Genomic DNA, 25,289 nt, shown 5'->3' on the forward strand with positions numbered 1-25,289 from the left:
TTCTGTTGGTGGGAGAGTGTGTTGGTGAGCGTCTCATCAGCCAGCGGTCAGGGGCTTGTTTCGGGTACAGTGTTTCAGTTATGTTTCGGGAGCTCCCAGAGTCCACAGGCAGCGAGTGTCTTGGGAGTATGACCCCAGAGACTCAGGACTTCTACCTGAGAATGGACCATAACCGCAGACGCTCCGGGTACAGGCTGGGCAGGATCATTGCCAGGCAGCAACTACTCAAGAGGATCGCTGGAGGTAGGAGGGAGCTGTTTGGATAGAACTGACAGTTGGGACTGTTGGTCTTTAAGTTGGAAACCGGCCTGTTTTTTGAGAGTTGGCTGCAGAGAAAGCTGAGAAGTCTTGTGTTTAAATTAATCCTTCTTTGGCTTACCTCTAGGAATGTTAGGAGTAACAGGGAAGCAAGCGGTTAGTCAAAACATGGAGTGATTGAGATATGACACATATGTATGAATAGGATGACCTAGTGCCAAGGGAACAAGGGCATCGCTGTGTTTGTTTGGGATCAGCTGATTGTCAAATGTCAGTTGATATCTGTGACTTTTGTCCATGTGCACTTGTTTTCAGATAGGAGTGGAATTAAATAAAAATAATCTTTGGAAGGCAAATATAGTGGTAATTACGTGTGTTTGTGTTTGTTTGTTTGTTTGTTTGTGTCGAGGGTGCAGAGGTGGTGAATAATTAGTATTGACTGATTGTAACAAACACTGATAGGTGATAAGCTATAGGACCAGTTACGTAAAATGAGGTTAGCCCACAATGTAAACAAGATATATCAATGAATGTCAGGCCTGACAGTTTTACAAGCCCTCAGCTCATTTGTGGACTGCTGCATGCAGCCAGCAGAGCAATAGTGCAGCCCTAACCCCCATTCATCTTTCTCCAAGGGCTGTAACCTCTCTCCTTCGCTTTCACCTGGAGATTTAAGGTCCCTAGTCCTGGGAGGGGGGCAGGGCAGCATAACAATAGAGAGGACAAAGCACTACCACTCCTGCTCCGTCCCGCAGACGTGAGCAGCGCACGCTGGATCAGAGGGTGGCTGCATTTCATAACAGAAGTCGCTTCATCATCTTCAGCCATGAGATGCCAAACCGCAGCACATAGTTCTTCTCTCAGTCACACTAACAAGAGCATGAGTCAGATATCACCACAGAGGACTGGGGCAGTGCATAAGGCATCATGACGATATGAATGGATACACAGAGCCTCACTTTTGGATTGATGTGTGAAGATTTCCCGGAGCTGTGTGTACGTATGCTTGTTTTCAGGAGGAAATCTCTGTGATCTGATGTTTGCAGACGTGTGCAGTCATGTAACCTGGCATGTGTTTTCAGATTACAGATGTCTGGTTCGACAGCAAACCAACAATTTAGGGGATCCGTGTCAAGGACAGAAAATTATGCACATGTTTGAAGTGGGGTTTTAGGATCAGGTCATTTTAACAGCTTTTACTTGTATGTTTATTGTCAGGTGGGACCTTCAAATACTTTTGACTATTATGTGCTTTGATCTCACACAGGTGAATATTAATTTTTGATTCATTTGACAGTTTTATTGCAAAGTTTGGCCTTTTCTGTGTGTTTTTTAACTGCTTTCAAAGTAACCAGACATTTAGCTTTGAACTGTTTGTCCTCAATATCATAAATCAGTCTCTAATATTCCAGTCAAGCTAAATATAGGTAATAAATATCCCAACAATCAAATTGCCGCAAATGTAGCTGGATGTTTTAAAATGTAAAATGTACCCACATTAACTAACAAAAAGAAAAGGCTAAGTAAAGGATAACTTTCTAGTGAATTAGTCCCACATAATATTGTTAAAACTTCACTAATGTTCCTCACAAATGGTACATAAAACAATTATCTCCATGGTGCCTGTTTCTTAAAAGATTAAAGACAAAAAAAAGATAAAATTGTTTTTATTTTTTTATTCAATTTAGTAATGAAAGTTTTTTAATCTGACTTGCCTTAAATGCCTTAATTGAGCAATTTCCTTGCATATGTCAGTTTTTCTTCATTAACCTCATGAGAGCAGTGTCTTAGCCCCAGATAAATCATGTTTCCTCTCATATCTAATGTGACACCTTGTCTGAAATGCGAGGCACAGCAGCGAGGTAGTATTTCAAGATACTGGCTGCAGAGCGTGCAGAGACACAGGATGGATCTCCATGTGTCGCAGTGGCTCCTGCATTCCAGCTGGCCAGCCCTGTTGACATAGCAGGTTGAAAGTGAGAGGGGGCCATGGTGATGGGCAGAGTTACTCTTGTATTGTTTCACCCCAAATTCCAGGGAAGCCTATGGGGTCTTAGTCATGTTTCCGATTTGATGTCTCCTCAAAGCTCCCAGAGCTATGTGTGTGGGTCATCGTTCAGTCCACTATGAATAGATACTGACGAAGTACCAGGACAGACTGAAGACCCACAAGTTCCTACTGCCTGACCAGTATACCTCATCAGCTTGGACAGTCAATGGATATGAATGCACAGCTGTGTGAAGTTGGATGGGAAGAAACAGGCGTCTGGTTGCTGCACAGTGGGATTGTTGTGCAAGGGAAAGGGCCTGTTTTCGTTCGGAGGAATGTGTCTCCTTCCCTGAAAATATATTTTTGGGGGAGTATTCCAACGTCCATCACTCTAAAGGGGCTCCTGTGTTTCTTAGCTTTCTGCTCTGTCTGCCTCAACTGCTCTTTGCTCGGCACACCAGATTCTCAAGATTTCTTTCATTTGCTGTTGCTACTCATGCATTTAACATACTGTGTGTGTCAAAAATACCCTAAATTTACATTTTTATTTTATACTGTTGAACACAGTCCATCATTTTTGAGTCAATGAGATATTCATGCCATTTTTGATTTGTTTTCCTACATTTTTAAACCGAACTAATCACTATTAATTTATAGTTCACTATGTTTTTTGCAATATCATAGCAAAACCGTCAAAAAGATAGAAATGTACAGTGCATGTTTGTGCATATATGGCTTTTATAAGTAATATATATTTATATTGGGGACATTGTACTTTACTGTGCTACTGTAGTTTGTGGTACTGAGTTATTATTATTATTATTATTATTATTATTATTATTATTATTATTTGTTGGAATATCAGGAAATGTATTGAGATGTGTTTCAGACACAAAATGGGATTTCAGCAAATCCCAGTATATGAATGAATTATCCTATAGCAATATGTCCATATATAGTTAAGGACTCACATATTTATTGCATTGGATGATGGTGTTCAGCTATTTTCCTTATGTACCAAGCTGGAAAACCAGACTATTCACTAATTGTAAGTGTTCCTGTTGAGCCACGGAAAAGTCCTGTAAACTTCATTGAGGCTCTGGTGGAAACCCTGAGCAGCTGAATGCCACTCCGTGACTAAAAGCTTCCTCGCTGACTGTGGCTGTTTGGTTCTTTTTTCTCATTGTGTGTTTCGGACAAGAAGCTCTGTCCAGTGTGACCCCTTCATGGCCCTTTTTTATGGCTTATTGACCTTGGTCCAGCCAACGGGCTCCGATCCCTGCCCTGGAAAGGCCATTAGTGCATTTTGGCACGGTTGAGGATGTCATGCATCTCGACAAAAGTTATTGCGTGGCAGCTGTGTGCTTATCATGAATCTGCCTGTGTCTTGGAGTTACTAAGCGTGCCTTTTATTTGGCTGTGAGGGCTGAAAGGCTTTTATCTTTTAGGTTAACATGCTATCAGAAGCATTGGTTCTCCTGCTGCCGTCAGTGTTGATAATGTGCATGCACAATCTGTTTCGATCCTCTGCAGTGTTTAAATTCACTTATAGAGAAAACCTACTTAGCAAGAAGCAAACGTTTCCAAGCAGGATAAAAGTGTGCTACACTTACACACTCGAATATTTTAAACACTTAGCATAGAGAAGACAGGAACACTTCAGCTTGTTAAGAGGACTAGCTCTATCCTCGTCCCTCTGTTCATCTTCTGTGTAGCAGATGGATAATTGTTATAAACCAGCTCTGAGAAGGGGTTGGATTGTTCTGTCCTTTGAGAAGTTGTAACGGTAAAAAGGCACTTCAAGGTGAGGAATCTAGTCAGGCTCTGTCCTCTCCCACTCAAGACTGCTCTCTCAAAAAGCCCTGAATTATTCAACAATGGTCTGCTTCAGCATGTGGCGCGTTTGATCATCTGTGTGTGAAACAAATATAACTGCTCCCTCATTCACATGGAGGTTTGATGATGGGTGAAGATGTAGCCTTATTCATGAACCTCTGTGTTGTGGATGTGATTGCTATGCAGATTTTGTTTGCTACCTTCAGGGGCCAGTAAATAATAGTGACAGGGAGTGAAAAAAGCAATTTTGACAATGTGATTAGCTGCTCATCACCTCCAGCACCACACCGTCATCACACTTCAACTAATTTAATCTACGGCTTGTATTCCTGATTTGTGCCTAAATTGTATGATGATTCTGTTGAAAAGGTACTAAATATGTATTATGTTGACGCACACTCTTCTCCCACAATGCAATGCACGGAGGAAAATGTCATTACAATTGAGTCTGGATCGTTCATATTGTATATCTTAATTCACACATTTTTGACTAAAGTAGCAACATGTACCAAATGCAGATCAGACTTTCTCTGAAAATGATTACTGAAAGGCTCTAGAATGCCTCTTTGTAATGGATAAACATTAACAGATACTGTAAGAAGTCGTTTTTGATTATTTTGATATATCTTTTGATATATAATTTTCCCAATCCTGCTTTGCTGAGCAGATAAAGAACAGAAAACATTTATACAAGCAAACAAACAGAGCTAAACATTTTATTTCAGATATATATCCCCATATATAAATAACTAGACGGTGAAGAGATCTGATTTGACTACAGCTCTGAGTACTTCTTACTGTACATCCCAAAATTCAGCAGCCTCAATTCCTAGGGTCAGAATGTACCGACAGTTGGTTTGTAGCTGATAAAGAGCGAGTAAATGATTGAAGAATTCTTTTAATAGTTGTGAACAAGCTGCCTCAATCAAACCAACCTCTGGTATATAAATGTCACATTCAGAAAGCTGATATCTAGACTCCCACTTGTTGCCTCTAGGTGGCAGGCTGAGCTCATGTCCTTCCTGTAACTCTGTCTCTTGTGCATGAATCAGTGTAGTTTAGCTGACAGCTGCCACATGTGCAGGGCTAATCATTCACTAAGAGGAGATTTGAGAAATGCCTCAGCTGCGCTGTAACAGGAACGGAAAGTCACATATTAACAGAGCTGTGATGGAAAACTTTTTCTCAGGTCTCTTACATTCCACAGATTAGAAAATGCTAATTCACCAAAAAAAGCCTCATTAACCTACGACCAGCAAACAGTACACTGAATATGCTTTGACCCTTTGAGTCATAAGGAAGGTACAGAACATTTGTCCTGAATGAATTAAGCATGTTAAAATTCTGTTACAATTTAAATTTTATGACCTTGTGTTTGTCAAACAGATCCAAATGTCCACGTGCGTATTTAAAAAAACTAATATCACATGACAGTAGAGATAATTGTAAGGGCATGAATAACATGCCTCTTTCATTCTTCCCTTAAAAGCACATTACATTCTTTAAGATAGTGGTTGATATGCCTCACAGATATAGGACTGTATCCATCATATGGCCTAGCATATTTTCCCCCAATCTGCATGTAAACCCTGCCAGAGTTTAGCACTTGGCTGCCCTCCTTTGGTAGAAATGTACACTACATGTCATTAGCTGGAAAAAGTGACAGAGGCGCAGAGGCAGCATGCATGCAGGCCACAGACATTCAGCCGCTGTCCCTTCACTTTATAGGCCTTTTAGTCAGGGAGTAACTGTCTGAACACAGCCTGTCATTCATGAACCCCGCATGACAAATTCTCTATTACTGCTCTGTGCGTGTGAGGGAGGCACTCCGTGAATGCTCTGATAAAGCAGAACAATCACTTAGCTCTTTCAATGGGCAGCATTCTTGATACGCCGCACCTCATCGTGCATAACGACACGCGCTGACAGTATCATCATCTCGGCCGCGACTCACAAGTCTGTTGCATGAGTGCTGCGGGGCTCCCGTTAGGTCTAGTGGCCGCTCACTTTGATGTCGTTAATTAGGACCAGCGTCCCAAGGGATGGCTCCATGCTTTTACTGCGGAGGTCCTGAGAGGGCTTTCTCACGGTAGGGACCCTTGTTCTGACATTGGCCCCCTCTCTACCCTCTGACTCTCTGAGGCCATTCCCAGAAAAGGAGGGAACCCCATGTAGTCCCCTCTGGGATCCGGTCCAAATGAGCCGGGAGTTGCACCTAATGGAGCTCCGCAGGGTTCGACTTCAGAGGACTTTCTTCTGGATGTTTTTCTCCTCTTTTGCCCATATCCTGTACTTTACAGAGCTGTGGTCACACATGCAACCTCATTTGTTAGTTTACAGTATCTTTGTACCCTATTAGCATCAGCTTAACTCAAAAAGTCTCTCATCATGAGACATTTGATTTGTGTGGTTGTCCGGAAGTGCAGAACATGTGTTGATAACTTTCCACTCAGTCTCTTTCCATGTTGGAGACAAGATTTCACGTCAGCTGGCAGAGTGTTTGTCAGTAATTCATAGTCATCTCCCTTTAGTTGTGTTATACTGCGCTCACGGAAAAACCAAATTACAGTGTTTATATAGGCTATCAAAGGGAGGAAAGAATTACAGTCAGACAACCGTATATTATGAATGGGAAAACAGCATGACATGGCAAGGCATGCATCCTACTGAGCTTTACATAAGACAAGACATGTATGGACTTCAAATCAGGAAGGACACAAACACACACCTCTAAGATCTTGTGATTTATCATATATGGGACACTGTAGGAGCCAACTGTAGAGGAACTGGCATTAAGGACTAGGAGGAAAGACGAGTGAAAAAAGTAAAATCAGATCCTGCTGAGAGAGAAGGAGGAAGACAGAGAATCAGAGAGAAGGAGGGAGGAGATAGAGGGAAGTGGAGAGCTTCAAGGGGATGTTAGTGGAAGGAAAATGAAGCTGGGGGAAAGTCAAGCAGGCCCAGAGTTGAACTTTCCAATTTTGAAGTCTGTTTGGCCGAGGGCAGCACAGATGCCCACAGATACTATACCTCTCCTGATCTGCAAATTTCCCCGCTGCGGGACTAATAAAGGATTATCTTATCTTATCTTATCTTATCTGTTACATCAGGCTCTCTTACTGTTTATATGCCTCCCAAGATTTGTCATGCTGTTTTTACCTCTATGGAGCCAACTTTAGTAAAAAAACAAAAAAAATATTAGAAACACTAAAAACTACTAAAAACACCATAAAGATAAGAATGGCTACATGGCTAAAATGACCATTTCTGAGAAAAGGAACTTGTTGAATATCATCAGAAATAGCTGGCCCTTTGATGTGTGTTATCACAGACCAGCCTGCATTAGTCATATGGCACTGTGTTATGCATTTATCTGTGGATGGACTGAGTAACCCCAACTGTAGCCCAATGATTACTCTGCAAGATCAACACCGAGTTGAAGAAATAGTCCGGGGGTTTCGGGGAGGTATGCCTGTATGAAATGAGAAAGGAAATCACCAAAGTTGATGTTTTTATCACCAAAGAAAGCATATCCTTCATAAAGGCCTCTGAGATGGTTGTCAAAACACTTAAACATGCGTGGGAACATGGCTGCAGTCCAGTGTCTGGAAGCGTTTAGCTAATGCGTCGAACCTTGAAAGTCACTGTAGTATGTATTTCACAGAAAGCACTGCTGAGTTCTTCTCTGCTCAGAGATGACTGCAGTAAAGTGGAGGTTCTTGTGGATCTGGAAATTGCAGAGATGTCTCCTCCTTCCTTGAGGTTTGGGGTCAGAGGTCCCCTTTCTAGTGAAGGACACTTCTCTTGAAGTGTCTGCTGGAAGTCATGTGCCAAAGTGTCCTGTAGTGTGACCAAAGGGGAATTGGTAGAACACCTGTCTGTGAAGCTGTGGTTCTCTTGACACTTCCCTCGCTTTTAGCTGTTTGCTAAGCGAAGCTGAGGAATCAACATGTGGTTGCTAGAACATTTTCTCCAAACTGAGTAAATGTGAGACGGTGTATTGAGTTGGATGAAAACACCGCAGAGCTAACAGTTTGAACTTTGAAGCCTTGATTTGTTCAGAGGCCACATCATAACCTATTATTTGCCTTCTGGCCGCAACACCCAACACCGATCCAGTGGGCTATCATTTTTCAGTTTGGGTCCGGGATCATTTAAATATAATTCTTCACTCAAAGGCTATTTGTGGTAGGATGAGGCCGTGCCTCTCTAATAATCTCCCCCCCTTCTCTCCTAGGCTGCTGTTTGGTTACATAGAACACATATAATGTCTGATTTTGACTGCTCAGGAATAATGTAGATGAACGTGCAGGTATTTAAATCAGTCAGTGTTCATTAGTGACATGTAAATGTGGCAGAAGCTGGTATTTCCAGACTTGAGGGGGGAGACAAAAAGAGAGACAGACAGAGAAAGAGAGAGAGAGTTGATGGGTTGCTACCCCTGAAGATGAAAGAAGCCTCTCTCTGGGTGTCCTTCAGAGGTGAAGGAGAGTGTTACCACAGCTGTGCTGCCCTTGTTTAAATTCAATACAGGACCTCTAGAGAAAAACACAGCTCAGAGGACTTTTGACCTGGCAGGCTTTGGCAATGGTCAACAACAGCAGCTCCCTAGCTCACATTGTCGTGTTATTTACTCTCAGAATCAATAAGTTCTTACTGTGTGTGTGTGTGTGTGTGTGTGTGCATTTGCTGCAAAGTGAAAGGTGGACAGACAGTCTTTCACCAGTTGAGTCATTAAATAATACTGCAATTCTTAAACCCGACTGTATACATACTTAAAACAGTATGTATCTGTGATCTGGCTCTTAACAGAGAAGACAAAGAACTGAAAAGCAAACAATAATGATAAGTCCTTTAAAAGGCTAATGTATGAAGAGGCTCTGAAGTGAATGGTGGATGTCTGTGAAACCCTGGCCTACACAGCTTCAGAATGCTAATGCCTCCTTGGCACTTGCTTTTTCTTGGCTGGCACTGTGTTTGTCCTCAAGTCCCCGCCTGCAGGAGACATTGATGTCTGCTTTGTATATGTACTTGTTACTGGAGACCTGTGGTCCACTGAAAGGATCTCTCCACAGGTCACTGTGGACCACAGGGCAGATGCTGGCCCAGGATTTGCTAGCTCATTTGTATTTGAGGAAATTTTGTTTTGGTGTCTTAGCAACGCAGCCTAGAGCTGATCATTTTAAACCTGCACCCCGACTGCAGGATAACAGGTCCCCTGTGTGCCCCACGGGATCAAATGAGGGGGCTGGAAGTCCGCGGGTGATTCAACACCGGCACTCTGTAATTACTCCTGGCCCTGCGGAGCCAGCAAGCTCATGTGCCAATCACTGCGTCAAGAATAAAGTCGCATCCACAAAGGCACTGTGTTGTTAGTCACCGTTTGTAGACAGATAATCGCTTTGATTTGTCCATTGTCCTTTGTCTCAACACCTTGCCGCGGATGACGAGAAAGCTGAGAACTGAAGACGTGCTGTGATATTAGCGAGGGGCACCTCCTGTCACGCTGATGGTTGTGGCATATTGTGCCGAGGATGTTGGAGTCTGAGGGACATGTAGAGCTTTGTTAATTAAAAACTGCTCTTGAAAATGGACGGGCTTTATTCCCATGACATTAGGTGAATTACATGGGGCACTGCAATATTAATCCACATGGGGCTTTGCCAGCATTCCCCTTAGAGGACCTGAACTCTCACAAATAGAGAACAGATCTCCTGGGCCTCCTCTATCGACAACCATGTTGCGTCTCCATCTTTTGGCAATTGTTATTGGGACTTCCTGTTTGTTCCCATATGCACACTCATGAACTGTAAGACGGACGGAAATGTTGGGCTATTTTGGGCATGAGACATCAGATGTTGTGGTTTTTGGGCAGACTGGATGGGGGGGGGGGGGGGCAGTGTGTTTCCCCTGGCTGTCTGGCTAAAGTCTTACTTTTACAGTAAGGCTGACTGCTCACTGTGAGTGGGTGTCTGTATGCAATTAGCATCATAAAGGGAAAGAGAGGCCTCTGCTCCATGCCTCCCAGCGTGACGACACCTCTCCGCCAGCCAACCCACCAGTGGAATCTTTTTTTCCTTTTTTTTTTTCCATGTTGCTGGCTTGCGCTGTCTTTCTCCAGGTGTTTTTGATACAGACAATCTTAACAATCTCAGTGCTCAGCCATAGTCTGTGTGACTGACATATCCGTCTGGCTGATTCATTCAGGTGTCTCTGCAGCGGGGCATTGTGGTGGAAGGAATGGACAGATACTTTTGTAAGTGTCTCCACCGGTGCTTATAAATTCAAGCAGTTTGTTTTAAGAGTGCTTTTAAAGCTGGGATGTGTGCCGAGTGTATTTATTGTCGGACGTTTTGTTAAGGTGACTAAAGTGGACTGCCTGCGTCATTCTGTCTGGGCTCTCAGCTTAGTACCCAGTCACGGCCCCAGTAGGTCAGATGAGTTGTGTTTTACAAGAGGAAATGGTTGAAACGTCACAAAGCAACAGGCGCAGTAGCAGCGGGCTACGTATGGAATAGTAATTACTCTGTAGGAAATGAGATGGATGTGATGTCCTTATGTAATCACAGCGCCACGGCAAAATCCCTTCCAGTCATTAACAGTGCTACTCGTTTTATCCACAACTAATAGGTTTTTTCCTTATACCACATAGATTATTGTGATCTAATTTTTTATGATATAATATAAAATTGGGCTGTTAAATAAGTGAAATAGCTAAACACTGTTAGCTTATAAGCTTCTTTTAATTTTCCTTTTCAAATGGTTTCGTATGTTCTTATATGTTTCGTTTTTCCTGTCTTAATAATTTACATTGTAAGCTTGGATGGATGGTGAAACTTGCCCAAATATTTGAGAGGCTTTTAGGCTTAACAATATAAATATATCATGTATAATATATATTTACAATTACTCAGTATTTCTTTGCAACTTTAGTTTATTCATGACATTTAAGGATATCTTTCCTCATATTCTTGAAATAAAGTATTCATTGTTTTCTGTCAAGTGACACAGCAGCAATGTCACACAATTCCTCTCATTCATTGATTTTGCCTCAGACAGAGAGGATGAGACAGAGATGAAACAGACGAATATATCACTCTGATGATGTGAGCGCGGAGTCTTGTGAGCCGAGTGCCTCAGCATGATTCACCGCCGCTGATTGCTGACAGTTTATGTCATGGTTTTCCCCCAGTTGTGCTGCCTGCGTTTTTCCATTTCATTGACCTACTGGAAAAACATCTGGACTCTGCAAAACCACACTCCTCTTTTTGTTTGTTCAAATGAAACGTTTCCCACGTTAGCGATGACACTTCTTGGGTGAAACTTTGAAAGATTGTAAAAGCCAACATCATGCAATCTGGCCAAAATGACTGGAAACAAAGGATACACATCAGGAAATAGTAATAAATTCATTACGTATGAAAACAGGGTCTTGAATTACAATAAAAGTCCCAGAATTCAGAGGGAAGCTCAGATCTTTGCCAAAAATGTGCTGAGTGGGGTAGAAAAGAGTTGTCGTGGGCAGAGCTGGGTAGGAGGGTCGGGCACAAGAAGCTGAAGGGGGAGGGAGAGGGGGGAGAACGTTAGGGAGCCTGCCACAGAAAAGGGGTGGGTTGAAGGAGAGATTTAGTGTTGGGACAGGCACATGGTGGTTGGGGGTAGATGGAAAGAGAAAGGGGGAAAGAAGGAGCCGAGGATCTGAGTTCAAACTGCAAGCTGTGCTCAGAGAGAGAGCAGGAATGTGGCTCAGCGTGGGAATGAAGATGCTCTGACATGTTGAGAGACACTCTTAAGTCTTGACGGATATATGAACCGCTCTGGCTGTATGATGAAAATATCCCGTAAGTACATAACAATTTGTTCCCGGAAAATAAACCATGGAGTTAGATGATTGAAGGATTTTGGAGGGTAGAAATATTAAAGCCTGTGCTTCAGTGGTGATAATGACGACTTGTTGTTGTTGTTCATCATCAACGTGAATGAATAAATCAGGTATATTTGTTTTAGTTTTCCAAAAGTGCACCTGAGGAGAGGGATTACTGTTAATCACAAAGCTTTGCTGTCGGACAGATGCAGCTGTCCGACAAAACAAAGAATGTCATAAAATGTCTGGAAGTTTTTACCCATGCAGTTGGTTGTAAATATTTTGTGAGAGTGTAATGTGAACTAAGCTTTAAAACTGTCATCATTTTGTCAGTGCTTGCGTCTGCACAGCCTGAGCGCTGTCCAAGTGTGCCTTATCTTTTCCTGCGGCATTTAGTAACATGCCCTATCTCAGCCATGAATTGCATAAGCCAATGTTCTTGATAGTGAACGCTGCATAATTGTAAAGGAAGTCGTCGCCCCCTTGCCGCAGATACTTTAGTCGTACACAGTATTTGACATTCAGGGCCATTGTGTCACAGCCAAGCAGGGTTTCATCTCTTTGTGCAACTGTAATTTCATACTGTACACAGTTTTTAAGGCTGCGGGTTGTGGAGAGCAAACACAAGTTCTCATTCTTTGGCGTGATGCCCGCCCAGCCTTTTATCCACAGGAGATTTCCTTAGAGAGAGGATGAGAGGACAGAATGTCTTGGTATCGTGTTACAGAATGCCAAACAGAGAGGAATTCCCAGCTCATGTTACTTGCTCCCAGTGGTCCAACCTGCGGCTGTGGGACACAGGAGGACTTTGCAGCGCCCTCACTATGGGCTGCATTTGAATAATACAGGCCTGATATTATCCACCTGGGAGGGGAGTCTAGCTGCATGGAGAGCCCTTAGCTCCTGGTGATGCAGGTGGGAACAGAGCAGCAGCAGAGACTCCTGGCAGTGTACACATGTTGACTCAACTGCTGGTTAAGGGGGTAAACAGTAGAGTTTTTTTTTTTTTGTCAGCCAAGGACACAGAGAACTGTTAATATTTATTCAGTTGTTGGTCAGCCTGAAGACCAAAGTCACTTTTCATTGATTTCTCTGTGACACAGACGTGAAGCAGCACAGGTGAGTGGTGGATAAACAGTTTTTTTGAAAAGAAAAGAAAAAAACAGGTGATAGCAGTATCTCCATTGCAAGGTTACAGTCGCTGTAATTACACAGTATTGTGTGATGAATGGCCGCGGTTCATGTTTCAGCCGTAGTGTGACAGGCACAGACAGGGAGTGGAACTGAGACCTCAGATGTGTGATGGGAGAGCACCTTGTTGCCCGTAGGTGCAGCTTATTTTTAACTTTGCTTGGACGTGATGTTTAAATGCTCCTGGAATTTCTAGCACTGTGAAAAGCTGGCTAAATCACAGGTATGTGGACGAGAATAAAAGGCAGCGGGAAATGAATTAGCTGTCTGGCTTTTGAAGAAGCACTGGAACTTGTAAAAATATTTTCGTTTTAGATTTAAAGCCTTGGCTTGAAAAAATATGTATGTTAAATGATTTATGACATTTACCACATTGTGATTTCTAATTCTCAATAATGTAGCTATAGAGTGACTGACTCTGCATTGTTAATGATGGAAATAACTGCTATTTAGTTTGCTACAGAATACCCTGCTCATGTGTTGTTTTAGATTTTTTAAGTAGATGTTTTTTTAGGATGACAAACAACACTTATCAATCAGTTATTTTTTTTCAACTAATTGATCAATTGTTTAAAACATCAGGAGGATTGTAGAGGACTGTGGAAACCATAAAATGTTAACATTTGTTACCAGAACAGAGAAAAAAAGAAATTACCAAAGCAATTAATCCATTATGAAGATTGTTCCTGATAATGTTCCGTCAATCGATTGGTTGACTCATCGTTTTGGCTCTTATTCTATTATGATAAAATGAGTGAAAACTGTCTCCACATATATATTTAAAGACTAAATTTGCCATGACTAGCGTGAGAATTTTAAGTGAAAACCAATTTTTTGGTCTATTCTGTTGGTTTTATTAACTTTTTATTGAAAATAATTACATATTTCCTTTCTTATGGTAAATCAGATTGTTTACTGTAGCACCGGTGTGTCAGACAGCATGTCTCACTGAGGCGGTAAATGGCACCCGACTTTATTAGCATTAATGGAAAGGTGCCAACGGTCTGTTTCCTCTGCTTGTCATCAGCGACTCTGGAGCCTGCAGACGGCTGGCTCTGTCGGTCAGCAGGACCAGCTTGTGATCCTGACTGCTAGGCTTATTTGTTTATCTGAGAGAAGTTGTGATAGCTTTTTGTAGACTGTAAGGAGTCACGGGGGGCTGCGATAAAGATAATTATTAACCTGATCAATAGATTTGTATCATATATTTTGTTGTTGTCCTGATGATTTTATCTCTGACTCTAAGCAGTGTTTGGGACTGTTTTTTCCATCAATTATACCTTAATTTTAAGTTTTCAGTTTATTTTTTATATCACACATGTTGTCTTAGAATAAAAGAAGACTGGCCATGGTTATATAAGGTCTCATGTTGTTTCATATGAGTGAGCTGGGATACCTCCATCCAAGCAGACTGACATGCAGGGTCATCATCACATCCATGCTATCTCAGAATAACCAGACAGGATCCGTTTGACCGTCAGCCAGGTCTTTCCATCCCTAAAGTCTGTTGTGTTTGTAGGGGTTCCAGGTGCTGAGGGTTTTTTTTACTGCATTTGTTGATGCACCAGTGGTTTTGTCAAAATGAAACTGACTTAATGTGGTTGAGTTTCACTTTTTGATCCCTGTTTTAACACGCACACTTTCTTGTGTTTCAGAAATTGAGGCGAAAGAGGCTTGTGACTGGCTCCGGGCAGCAGGATTCCCCCAGTATGCTCAACTCTTTGAAGGTAATAAAAGCACTCAGTCTACTCCCACACAAATTCATCACAAAGGGGGGAGATGTTGTTTAGGTAAAAGATAGAGATGAATGAAGTAGCACACCTCTGTGATAAACCAAAAATGGCATTTTTATTTTAGCTTTTTATTTTTATTTTATATTTGTTGTGAAACGAAACACTGTTATAGCTTGAATGTGGGCTTTTTATGATGACAAAGGAATCATGGTACACAGAGTCATCCGGTCAATCACCCTAGTCCTCAACACTTTATACACAAAACCATGTATTCATTGGCTGCATAGTGCGCCTCATTTACAAAAACTGTCCTCAGGATGCCTCGGAGCCAGGGCTCCAGTCTGATCCCCAGACAGCACAAAACAAGCGGAACATCAGCTGCTTCTAAAGTCTAATCTTTGCCAAGCTACAGTTACAACATAAACATGTCTTCTGTGCTTTAAGACTGAAGTCATGGGAAGAAATCGGTTTTATCTGAGCTCACAGTAGCTCTACTCCCTCAGATCTTTGTGTCAAGGCCAGACTTTTCATGTGCTTCGGTGCAATATATTTGTTTGCCCGACAGTTTGAAGATAGTCGTAACAGAGCTTGAGCAATGTGCGCTGATAATGGTTGATGGAGTGCAGAGCTGATAACACGGGATCATGTTTTTCGAAAGGACATTAATGAAGAAATCTGTTATTAGGACGTAATCATGTTTCAAAGCCTACAGTGTATCTGAATGTCTGCCCCCTTAAAGAACAGGCCGAGCCTTGTTGAGCAGTGCTGCTTCTGCTTTTCATAAAAAGTTAACGACTTCACATGAATGCGGTGGAATGTTAGATTCAGAGGGTCTGGATTCAGTCTCTTAAGTTATGTAAGAGGAGGCCCATACCCAGAGAAGGACGTAATGCCTGCACAAGCCTGAGCGCTGTTATTTGGGCAAATTCTGTCTCTGCTCATTAGCATCACATACAAAAGTCTGATGGTCTCCCAGATTTCAATGCACATCTGGAAAGAATGTGGTTTCCAGATCTTTATTTCCATTCATTCAATCCATGGATGACACTTTCTCTAATGTCTATTTTCTTTTTTTTTTTTTTTTTTTTTTTTTTTTTTCAGATTCCCAGTTCCCCATTGACATCACTCCTGTGAAAAGAGATCATGACTTTCTGGACAAAGATCTTGTGGAACCTCTGTGCAGGTAACCAGATGTTTTCTGACACTGAAAAAAAGGCTTGTCAGATCCCTACATGATTGAGAGTAAAACCACATCTCATTAGGTTGAAAGCATATTTTCATATCTTGTCTATTAAGAGTCTCATGTGGAAAAGGAGATTCCCTGCATGTTGCTGTTATATTTAATAAACGTATTAAATCAGGACATCAGTTCCTACAGACCTTAATCAGACCTTCCTTTGTCAGGGCTGAAATCTAAGACTGACATGCTAATTTAATAATCATCCGTTAACTGCAATTGCAGGAGCACTGGCAGAAATCTTCTCTTAAAGATTGCCCTCTGACATTACTGCATTCGAAAAAATATTAAATACATGTGTTTTTTCACACTTTGCCAGACAGTATTTAGAATATAAAAGTGCACTAAGTGAAACAACTGGTGGTTCTACATCGCTCCCTTGTACGGCAAGACGGCTCATGTACTTTTTCAAGCCGAGATGAAAACGGCACTTCAGTTACCACAGTAACCATGGCAACCACCCGAGAGGGAGGCGGGAGGAGCATGAGGGTTGCCTCGCACAGCTCAATATACTGTGACTCTGAACAACCCTAAAGCAACTCATCTAAATTCCAAACTAGCCACGGGATAAATAGAAGACAATTGGAAACAGTTCCACCGCCGATGTGATTTTGCCCGCGACTTCCCAGCATCTCTATGGTAACATAAGGATGGCTTTGTTGTCAGTTACGCCACTTCAGTGTAGTGTGCAAAAAATAAATACCACCCAACATACTGTGGGTGTCTTTGAAGTGAAACTGAAAGATATTTCATGTATGTGAGTGCTCTCTCTGATCCCTGGCTAAGTAGCCTCCTATTTTAGCAACCACATTCAAAGCTCTTTAGGCCTGGGGAATAAAGGGCCCCCAATTTAGCAATCCTGCCTTCTGTTGGGTCCCACTATCTACAGTAACAATCATGAGAACTTTCTGTGTGGCTAACCGCTGTTGTGTACAGTCTCCATCTGAGGCCATTTACTGTCACAGAACAATACTGTCAATCTGTAAAAAAAGACTGTTAGCAATATCTGGAGCTGGTAAAACTTGTAATTATCATACCACAAGAGTTGCTCTTTGTCTAAAGCCAAGTAACAGTGAGCTAGAGTGTATCTTGTCATGCCGTCATCTTTTCCCCCATGCTTTTGTTGGTTCATGTGCAGTTTTTAGTTCTGTTCCTTTATATATCCAAGTTTGCAACTCCCACAAAACCTCCAACCACCGAGCACATGCGCCAAGGCGTTGGCGTTGGGTTTGATTCCAAATATTGAAAACATGACATTGCTTCCCTGACAACGGAGTTCAGGATTCAAACTGCATGTTTGTTTATGTCTTGTCTGACGCAACTGAAACCCAAAAACCCTGAAAATTATGAACGGATCAAATGATTAGCATGCCAGGTGCAAAATGGCATTGAAGACTGGTGCGCCTGTAGATTAAGATCTACAGAAAAATAGGCTGTGATTGGAACATAAATGTAATTAATCTATTGGTTTGACTTGAATTTGCTCGTCTTCAAACTACTACAAACCACGATTCAAACCACAATCACTAAAATCCAATGCTGAGTAAAAGATAACAGAGCATCCACCCATTACCGGTGTTCATTAGGTTTAGGATATTGTGGAACAGACAAACTGAATTTTCCTCTGGGTCTGGTTGTACATCCAGACCAGACACTGATCTGGTTAACACTTAAATAGCAAACAGAATGGGATTTAGTTTTAAAGTGGTCATTAGGAAGCTATTCTGGTGTTTGTTCAGAACAGCTTTCATCCTCGGGCCATTTTACAGCTGGTACAAAACCCATGTCACCTGTCATATCTTTTTAATGTAATTTTTTCCTATTTTCTTTTACTTTTTGGTGTTTTATTCCCATTTTTACTTGTATCGTTGTAATTGTCTGATTTATTTCATTGCCCTTTTTATTTTTTTCCTGTTTCAAACATGTCAAGCAAACTCTGTGAGTTTGTTTTGAAAGGTGCAGCATAAATTAAGTTTCTTCTTCTTATTATTATTTCTTTCAGGCGGCTCAACACATTGAACAAGTGTGCCTCTATGAAACTTGACGTGAACCTTCCAAAGAAGAAAGTAAGTGTTGATTATACATAACATGCTTTATTGTGAAAAGGATGCTCTTGTAGTATTTCACTTTTAAGGTGGATTTTTGTATGAAAAGTGCAACACTATGACAAATGCGATATATCATACACTATCTTCTGCATTTTAGAGAAAAATCACACTCCACCCAAAAATACACATTTATAAAACATTGATGGTTCAGAAGGTAGGAAATAAGATTCACCCAAGAGAGTGGGTGTCATGCAATCTCTCTGTGCTTAGACTATTTTGAAATGTAACACTGTCTATGTGCCTCTGAGGGTTTGTTGTGTTTTGTAACCCTCAGCAAATGTCAATGCCTTCATAAGAGATAGCATTTTCTTACAAAGATTGCCTTAAATTATGCACCAACGCAAATATAATCTGGTATCATCCCTTTAACCTAAATTCTACGATATTTGAGATTGTACCATTGTTGTATTCATGCCTATTGAGTGGGATTGCTTGTTATCAGTCCCCACTTTGGAATGTAGCCTGCTGGCTTATAGGATAATTTTTTTCTGCCTTGGTCTATTTATGGAACAGTCTTCGAGTCAAAGGAATCATTTGTCCAGTGTTATATCACTGTTGGCTGATTGTATAATGTTATTAATTTTGAGTAGACACATCCACCAGCTATTTCCCGCATTTCCTGTTTAACAGTTCCCTTTGGAATAGAAGAGATGATATGCATGATGCTATATATGCCTTACCTTGCAAACAGACGATGTTGTGAATTATTTTTCTACTCAAAACACAAAGAAGCAAAAATATGCAATAGACATTTTAATGTCAATCTCAATCATTGTATATGTGTGCATCATCTTTTTAAATGTAATTGTATTTATTATGATTTAATTGGAGAGTTATGATGAGACCTATATAATATATATGACATTCATTATACAAAGAAGATTAAAAATACCTAATTAAATCGTGTAGGCCAGAGTAATTAATGTAACATGACTTGTTTTTCCCCAGAGTGAAGACTCTGATGAAGAAGACCTGTTTGCTATCAGTGACAAATGGACTTTTGAGTGGAGCAGCCGGCGTTGGTCCAGGCTACAGGACATTGACTGTCTGCTGGGAAACCACGGAGAGGGCCAGCCCTCCAGGGACGGCGTGCCTCTGAGAACCACCACCAGCAGCGAGAGTGTTCTGACGGACCTCAGCGAGCCCGAGATCTCTTCTCTGCACAGCGAGAGCAGCGGGGGCAGCGGCCACAGGGGCCTCAGCACAGAGGACTCCGACTGCTCCAACCGCACCGGTTCCGATTCTGCAGCAATGCCAGACTCTACTTCTCTCACAATGCCTCACATCCACAAAGAAATTGCTCACTACAGCTCACTACCTGACAAGCACGGCAAGACGAGCCGCATCGGTGCCAAAGACTTCCTGAAGCGCATGGAGACACTGCGCTCCCGAGGGACTCTGGGAAGGGGTCGTAAGGCATTAGTCATCGGCTCTCCAGTGCTCCAGCAGGAGGCCCGGGCACTGAAGACGCTGCAGTGTGTCGAGATCCTAAATGGAGATGGTGGGGCTCCAGAATTACCGTCCAACAAAGCTCCGCCGTCCCAGTCCGGTAGTGAGGGTAGCAGCCATTCTAGCGGCAGCGCTGTCAGCACCCCCAGCCTGAAAGAGCGTAAACCCCACCGGGCTGACCACAAGCGCAGCGGCATGTATTTAGAGGACATAGACATCTTCTCAGGCACACAAGTGAATGAAGTTGCAGAACAAAACCGCAGGAATGAATTCTGCTCCTATGAAGACCTGGTGGTCCACATTCCCAAAGACCACAAGCCAGGGACCTTCCCCAAAGCACTGTCCATAGAGAGCCTGTCCCCAACCAATGGGGCCTCTATCAACTGGCACACAGGCAGCATGCACTTGGACTCCCCAAGGATTTCATGTAGAAGGGATTCCAGGCCTGTCACCCAGTGCTGCTCCAGAGGCAGCCGCATCAGTGTGTATGATAATGTCCCTGGCTCGCATCTGTACGCTAGCACTGGAGACCTGATAGACCTGGAGAAGGAGGATCTGTTCCCTCACCTGGATGATATATTGCTGCATGTCAATGGTCTACAGCAGATAGTGGACCACTGGTCCAAGAATGTGTTGCCTGTCAGTGAAGGGTTGGTGCAGGTGGACGGCGAGAGGGAACATACAGTAGGCCTCCAGTCCTCTAGTCAGATCACATTGGACTTTGATGGAAATTCTGTCAAAGAAAGCCAGACCACAACTAGTTACGGGGATAGAGACAGAGTTTCACTTGCTGAGACAGAATCCACAATCCTCAGGGAAAGGAGGGACTCTGGAGTAGGCGCTTCACTCACAAGACCTAATCGGTAAGACTCATGGAATCGTATTGAAAGTACTGATGGTTAAGATTTTCTATGTACAAAAAGAAAATTGAGATTTTTTCTTTTCTTTGCTCATTCATCTTTTATGGCATTAGGTTACGATGGCCCAGCTTTCAGATATCTAATCGCCTAAGTCACTCAGTGGCATCGCTGCAGATCACCAACCAGTCAGCGGGCCAGCTCGGTTTGTTGCAGAAGTTTTCTCTGCTGCGCCTCACTGCAACCATGGAGAAGTACTCAATGTCCAACAAGCATGGCTGGACATGGTAAGTCTACTTTTAACTTCCAAGATCCACTTGTGGTGTGGTTCATGATTATTTACATATTTTCTTTATTAGTGAAAGCTTGTTGTAGCTTTATTTTATATGTAACTATATTTACTCAAATAATTATATTAGAAGAGTATATCTTTGTGTTAGTCCAGTATGGTATAAATAGGCCTTAATGAATCACTGTAGAGCACAGTTTCAAATATGTTGTGTTGATGTCTCCCCTAGGTCTGTGCCAAAGTTTATGAAGAGAATGAAGGTACCAGACTATAAGGATAAGAATGTGTTCGGAGTGCCTCTGATAGTGCACGTTCAGCGTTCTGGACAGCCGTTGCCCCTCGGCCTGCAGCAGGCCCTGCGGTACCTGAGGAGCCAGTGTCTTGACCAGGTCAGCCACAGTACGCAGACTCTCAGGTTGCATTTAACTTGCATTTTATATGTCATGTAGCTAATGGGTGGGTTATCTAATGTTTATAATGTGGTGTCAGGTTTCGATGAACAAGGCAGATACAATAGTATAATAACAATACAGTTGGGTGGAGCTGCTGTACAGTGTGGTTACATATTGCTGCCAGCTGTCATGTTAATAATTTAACATTTCTGTTTTGCCTCCAGGTGGGTCTCTTTCGTAAATCAGGGGTGAAGTCTCGAATTCAAGCTCTCAGACAGATGAATGAGAATTCTCCAGACAATGTGAACTACGAGGATCAGTCTGCCTATGATGTGGCTGACATGGTGAAGCAGTTCTTCAGGGATCTACCTGAGCCTCTGCTCACCAGCAAGCTGGGGGAGACCTTCCTCCACATCTACCAATGTAAGGACATGAATCTTTGCTTGTCTTTTGTCCCACGCCGGGTTTAAATTCTAATGTCTCAATTGGTTTTGTTTATACTGGGATGGCACTGTGAAATTGCACTTGAACTAACATAGGGTGCATGGGGCTGCATGAGGAGGCAATTTCAAATCTAGTATATGACCTTTGACAGTTCATGATCACTTTTCTGTGGAAACATTAGAAATCAATTCTCTCATATGTGCAGATGTGCCGAAGGACCAAAGGTTGCAAGCTGTCCAGGCAGCCATCATGCTGATGTCAGATGAAAACCGAGAGGTGCTGCAGACGTTGCTCTGTTTCCTCAGCGATGTCACTTCCTCTGTGGAAGAGAACCAGATGACACCCATGAACATCGCTGTGTGCCTGGCTCCCTCCCTCTTTCATCTCAACATACTCAAGAAAGACAATCTCTCGCCAAGGTATTTTTTTTTCTCATGTCTTCTTGTTTTAGTTAGCTTGGCGTCTGTGACTTTGGGGCAGCAGCATTGCCCAACACATAACTAATGAGCAAGACATGCATGCTTTCTATTAACTCCTGCATGATTATCTTCACCTATTACTCCATAAAGATGGACATAAAATGGGTTACAGAGTTTTCTCAGCCCCCGGGGGTGCAGTAGATTACTCTCTTTCTGGGCTACTTTTGAAAGGACACGGCATAAAGCTCAGTGTTTTATGAGATCATGCTGTGTACAAACAAAGCAGAGCTCTCTAATTTAGCATGTTGAAATTGTTGCTTAAGGGATCAAAGGGGTTTCCTGCAGAGCGGAGGAAGGGTTTATAGACTGCGTTTCGTGGAGACGTTGACCCGGGGGACTCTGCTGGCCTAATAAGTTTTCTCTCTCCACAATCTCCAGGGCCATGCAGAAGAAGTATGCCACTGGCAGACCAGACCAGAAGGATCTGAATGAAAACTTAGCAGCAACACAGGGCCTCGCTCATATGATCATAGAGTGCAACCGTCTCTTTGAGGTACGAGAACCTGAAGTTGAGATGACGCAAGAATTTCAAGCCTGGATGCAATATCCACATGCCTCCCTTCTGTGTGAAGCTATGAATCTTACCTCATGCTTTTATACACCCATTAGATCCCTCATGAGATGGTTACTCAGTCGCGTAATTCATACGTGGAGGCGGACTTGCATGCACCAACAATTGATGAGCTGTGCAAGCAGCTGGAGGATGGCGATGGAACGTACCAAACTCACATGGAGGGGAGACTTCAGAGCCAGCTCAAAGAGGCCCGGGAGAAGTCTAAATACTGGGTGTCCTGCAGCAGCTCTGATAACACAGAGCTCTACTACAAGAAGGTCGGTGGTCTTCCTTTGATTGTGACTTTAGTTCGGGATTGTTTCATGTATGATAGTATATAAAAAATAATCACAATGTCCTTTATCAACTCCTAAGAGGACATACAAAAACATTATTTAACATTATAACAAGCAAACCTTTAATTCTCAAAAATAGATCTGGTTTTTAGATCCACAAGTTAACTTGATGTTTTTTTTTTATGGCCTATCCAGGTGGGAGATGGGAACCCTTTGAGACGTTGGCGAGTGTCCGTGGAGGTGGAAGCCCCACCGTCTGTAGTTTTGAACCGTGTGCTGCGAGAGCGCCACCTGTGGGATGTGGACCTGCTGCAGTGGAAAGTGTGTGAGACACTGGACAAGCAGACAGAGGTGTTTCAGTATGTCCTCAATCGTATGCCCCCGCATCCCAGCAGGGACTTCGTAGTACTACGGTAAGTGGTGATACAAAGAAAACACTAAGCAACATGTCATCCTTTGTTTGGAAGTAGCCATAATGTCTTTTCTATCCGGGCACATACTCAATCTCTTTCTGTTTATTCAAGATCATGGAGGACCGACTTGCCAAAGGGTGCCTGCTCCCTGGTTTCTGTGTCAATAGAGCATGAGGATTGTCCTCCTGTTGGAGGGGTACGAGCTATAGTCCTGGAGTCCAACTACCTGCTGGAGCCCTGCGGCTCAGGAAAGTCCCGACTAACACACATCTGCAGAGTGGACTTGAAGTAAGTCCCACAAGCATCTGATTAAAACCTTTTTCTCACTAACTCTTTTAGCAGTTTTTCCTAAACTCATAAAATACATCAAGACATTTTTATGTGTGATATTATTAGCATTTTTAAGATGAGTATTTGAAGCTCCTTGTACATGCCTGTACGTTATATTAAATATACTGTTTTGACTTCAGGGGAAGGACTCCAGACTGGTACAACAAAGCCTTTGGTCACCTTTGTGCCGCAGAAGCTGCCCGGATACGCAGCTCTTTTCAGCCACTAATTGCAGACGGCCCAGAGACCAAAATCTGAAACCGTTTGCCAATTGTGTCTGCTCAGCCTTGAGATCAAGATTGAGCCTTTGAGTCATTGCTAACAGGCAGACACAAAGCATAGACAGGACCCCGGAACTAAAGCACAGTTTAATCCGTTTTTGTTTTCCAGAGTAGGAATGCTCTGAAAATGATTTTTGAGCTCCTCTGTACTTGCACAATTACAAAAGAGGACATCTCATAGGTGCTGAGCATTATTACTCAGCAGGAAATTAATCATCCTGCCAATGTCCTTAGCCTTAGTATTTTATTTACCATGATGTTGCTAAACCTGTATGTTATGATAATTATTATCTTTAATAATATTGTATGAATGTTACTTTAATCTACAATGTCTAGGACATTCAAGCTCTTAAACGCTTCTGGGAAGCATGTATATGTTATTCATATCAGATTTAAAGCTATAATTATTATGATGTAGACTCTGTATATATGTGTGTGAATATACTGTACATCCAAACAAGATGTATATTTTGTATATATGTGAAGGGATAGATAGTACATATGTTAATATCCTATATATTGATTATTTCACTGTGTCAGCCCTCCTGTAGTACACATGGTACAACAATTGTAAGCTGGTTTTACTTTGCTCCAGTATTGCCATCTTGGAATGGGTGTAATTTTATTCAACTTTGACCTCCCATGGTTGTGAAAAGAATGACTTAAGGTTTGACTTGATCATACCTGCTTAAGGGTACTGGATTGTGCAGTCAAGTACAAGAGACATCATTTTTTAATAAACTATCAAAAATATAAAACGTTTGTATTCACTGATTCTTCATCTCGCTGCCACATCAAAAAGGCAAAACAAGAAATTTAAAGAAATTAAAGATGTCTACTGACCTGTGAAGGAAGCTTAATACATGTTTTGACGAATGATATTAAACATGTCTGTAATGCTTTTGTGAACATGTTTATATTCAACAATATTGTGTGTATATATACTACTGATGGCACAACACAATTCTCCCTGATCTGGGATGAGATGGACCTCTACTGGACATTTAAAGGAAATACATGACTGCTGTCCACATATGGAGGAAGGAGTTACATGGACATCTTATTGGAGCTTTCAACTCATTTTTAATGCAAACATAAGTTATTCTAAAGTAAAATCAAATGCAGACTGTAATTAGTTTTGTCTTGCTTTTCCTTACAAATTGTATGGAAAGGAAAAAACATGGGCTGAACACATAAACCTAGATGATCATCATCCTTGTCCACTAGATGGCCCTTTCTGATCAGCAAATGTTCATATTTACTGTGGCCACATTTTATTTCTCCCTGAA

General features: G+C 42.1%; 1 protein-coding gene across 3 annotated transcripts; it reads left to right on the forward strand.

The window, feature by feature from the left end:
* Window positions 1-25,078, forward strand: stard13b (StAR-related lipid transfer (START) domain containing 13b). Of its 3 annotated transcripts, none has more exons than XM_054619988.1 (14): window positions 1-243; window positions 14,795-14,866; window positions 15,974-16,055; window positions 18,112-18,175; window positions 19,166-20,529; window positions 20,640-20,810; window positions 21,042-21,201; window positions 21,429-21,627; window positions 21,854-22,067; window positions 22,506-22,620; window positions 22,737-22,958; window positions 23,172-23,389; window positions 23,501-23,677; window positions 23,860-25,078. In XM_054619988.1, the coding sequence occupies exons 1-14, from the start codon at window positions 81-83 to the stop codon at window positions 23,975-23,977; spliced, it is 3,339 nt and encodes a 1,112-aa protein (XP_054475963.1). In that variant the 5' UTR covers window positions 1-80; the 3' UTR covers window positions 23,978-25,078. The 3 variants fall into 3 exon arrangements, with proteins under 3 accessions (XP_054475963.1, XP_054476048.1, XP_054476130.1); XM_054620073.1 differs by lacking the exon at window positions 1-243 and adding an exon at window positions 11,756-11,925 and having other exon boundaries at window positions 23,860-25,077; XM_054620155.1 differs by lacking the exon at window positions 1-243 and adding an exon at window positions 13,166-13,272 and having other exon boundaries at window positions 23,860-25,077.
* The last annotated feature ends 211 nt before the right edge of the window (window positions 25,079-25,289 follow it).

This window comes from Anoplopoma fimbria, chromosome 1 (assembly GCF_027596085.1).
Source record: "Anoplopoma fimbria isolate UVic2021 breed Golden Eagle Sablefish chromosome 1, Afim_UVic_2022, whole genome shotgun sequence".
Classification (NCBI taxonomy): Eukaryota; Metazoa; Chordata; class Actinopteri; order Perciformes; family Anoplopomatidae; genus Anoplopoma; species Anoplopoma fimbria.

Coding starts and splice junctions, on each gene's coding strand:
- stard13b (XM_054619988.1), top strand. CDS start 81: ATGTTTCGGGAGCTCCCAGAGTCCACAGGCAGCGAGTGTCTTGGGAGT. Junction 244..14,794: donor ACTCAAGAGGATCGCTGGAG/GTAGGAGGGAGC, acceptor CTTGTGTTTCAG/AAATTGAGGCGAAAGAGGCT. Junction 22,959..23,171: donor CAGAGCTCTACTACAAGAAG/GTCGGTGGTCTT, acceptor TGGCCTATCCAG/GTGGGAGATGGGAACCCTTT.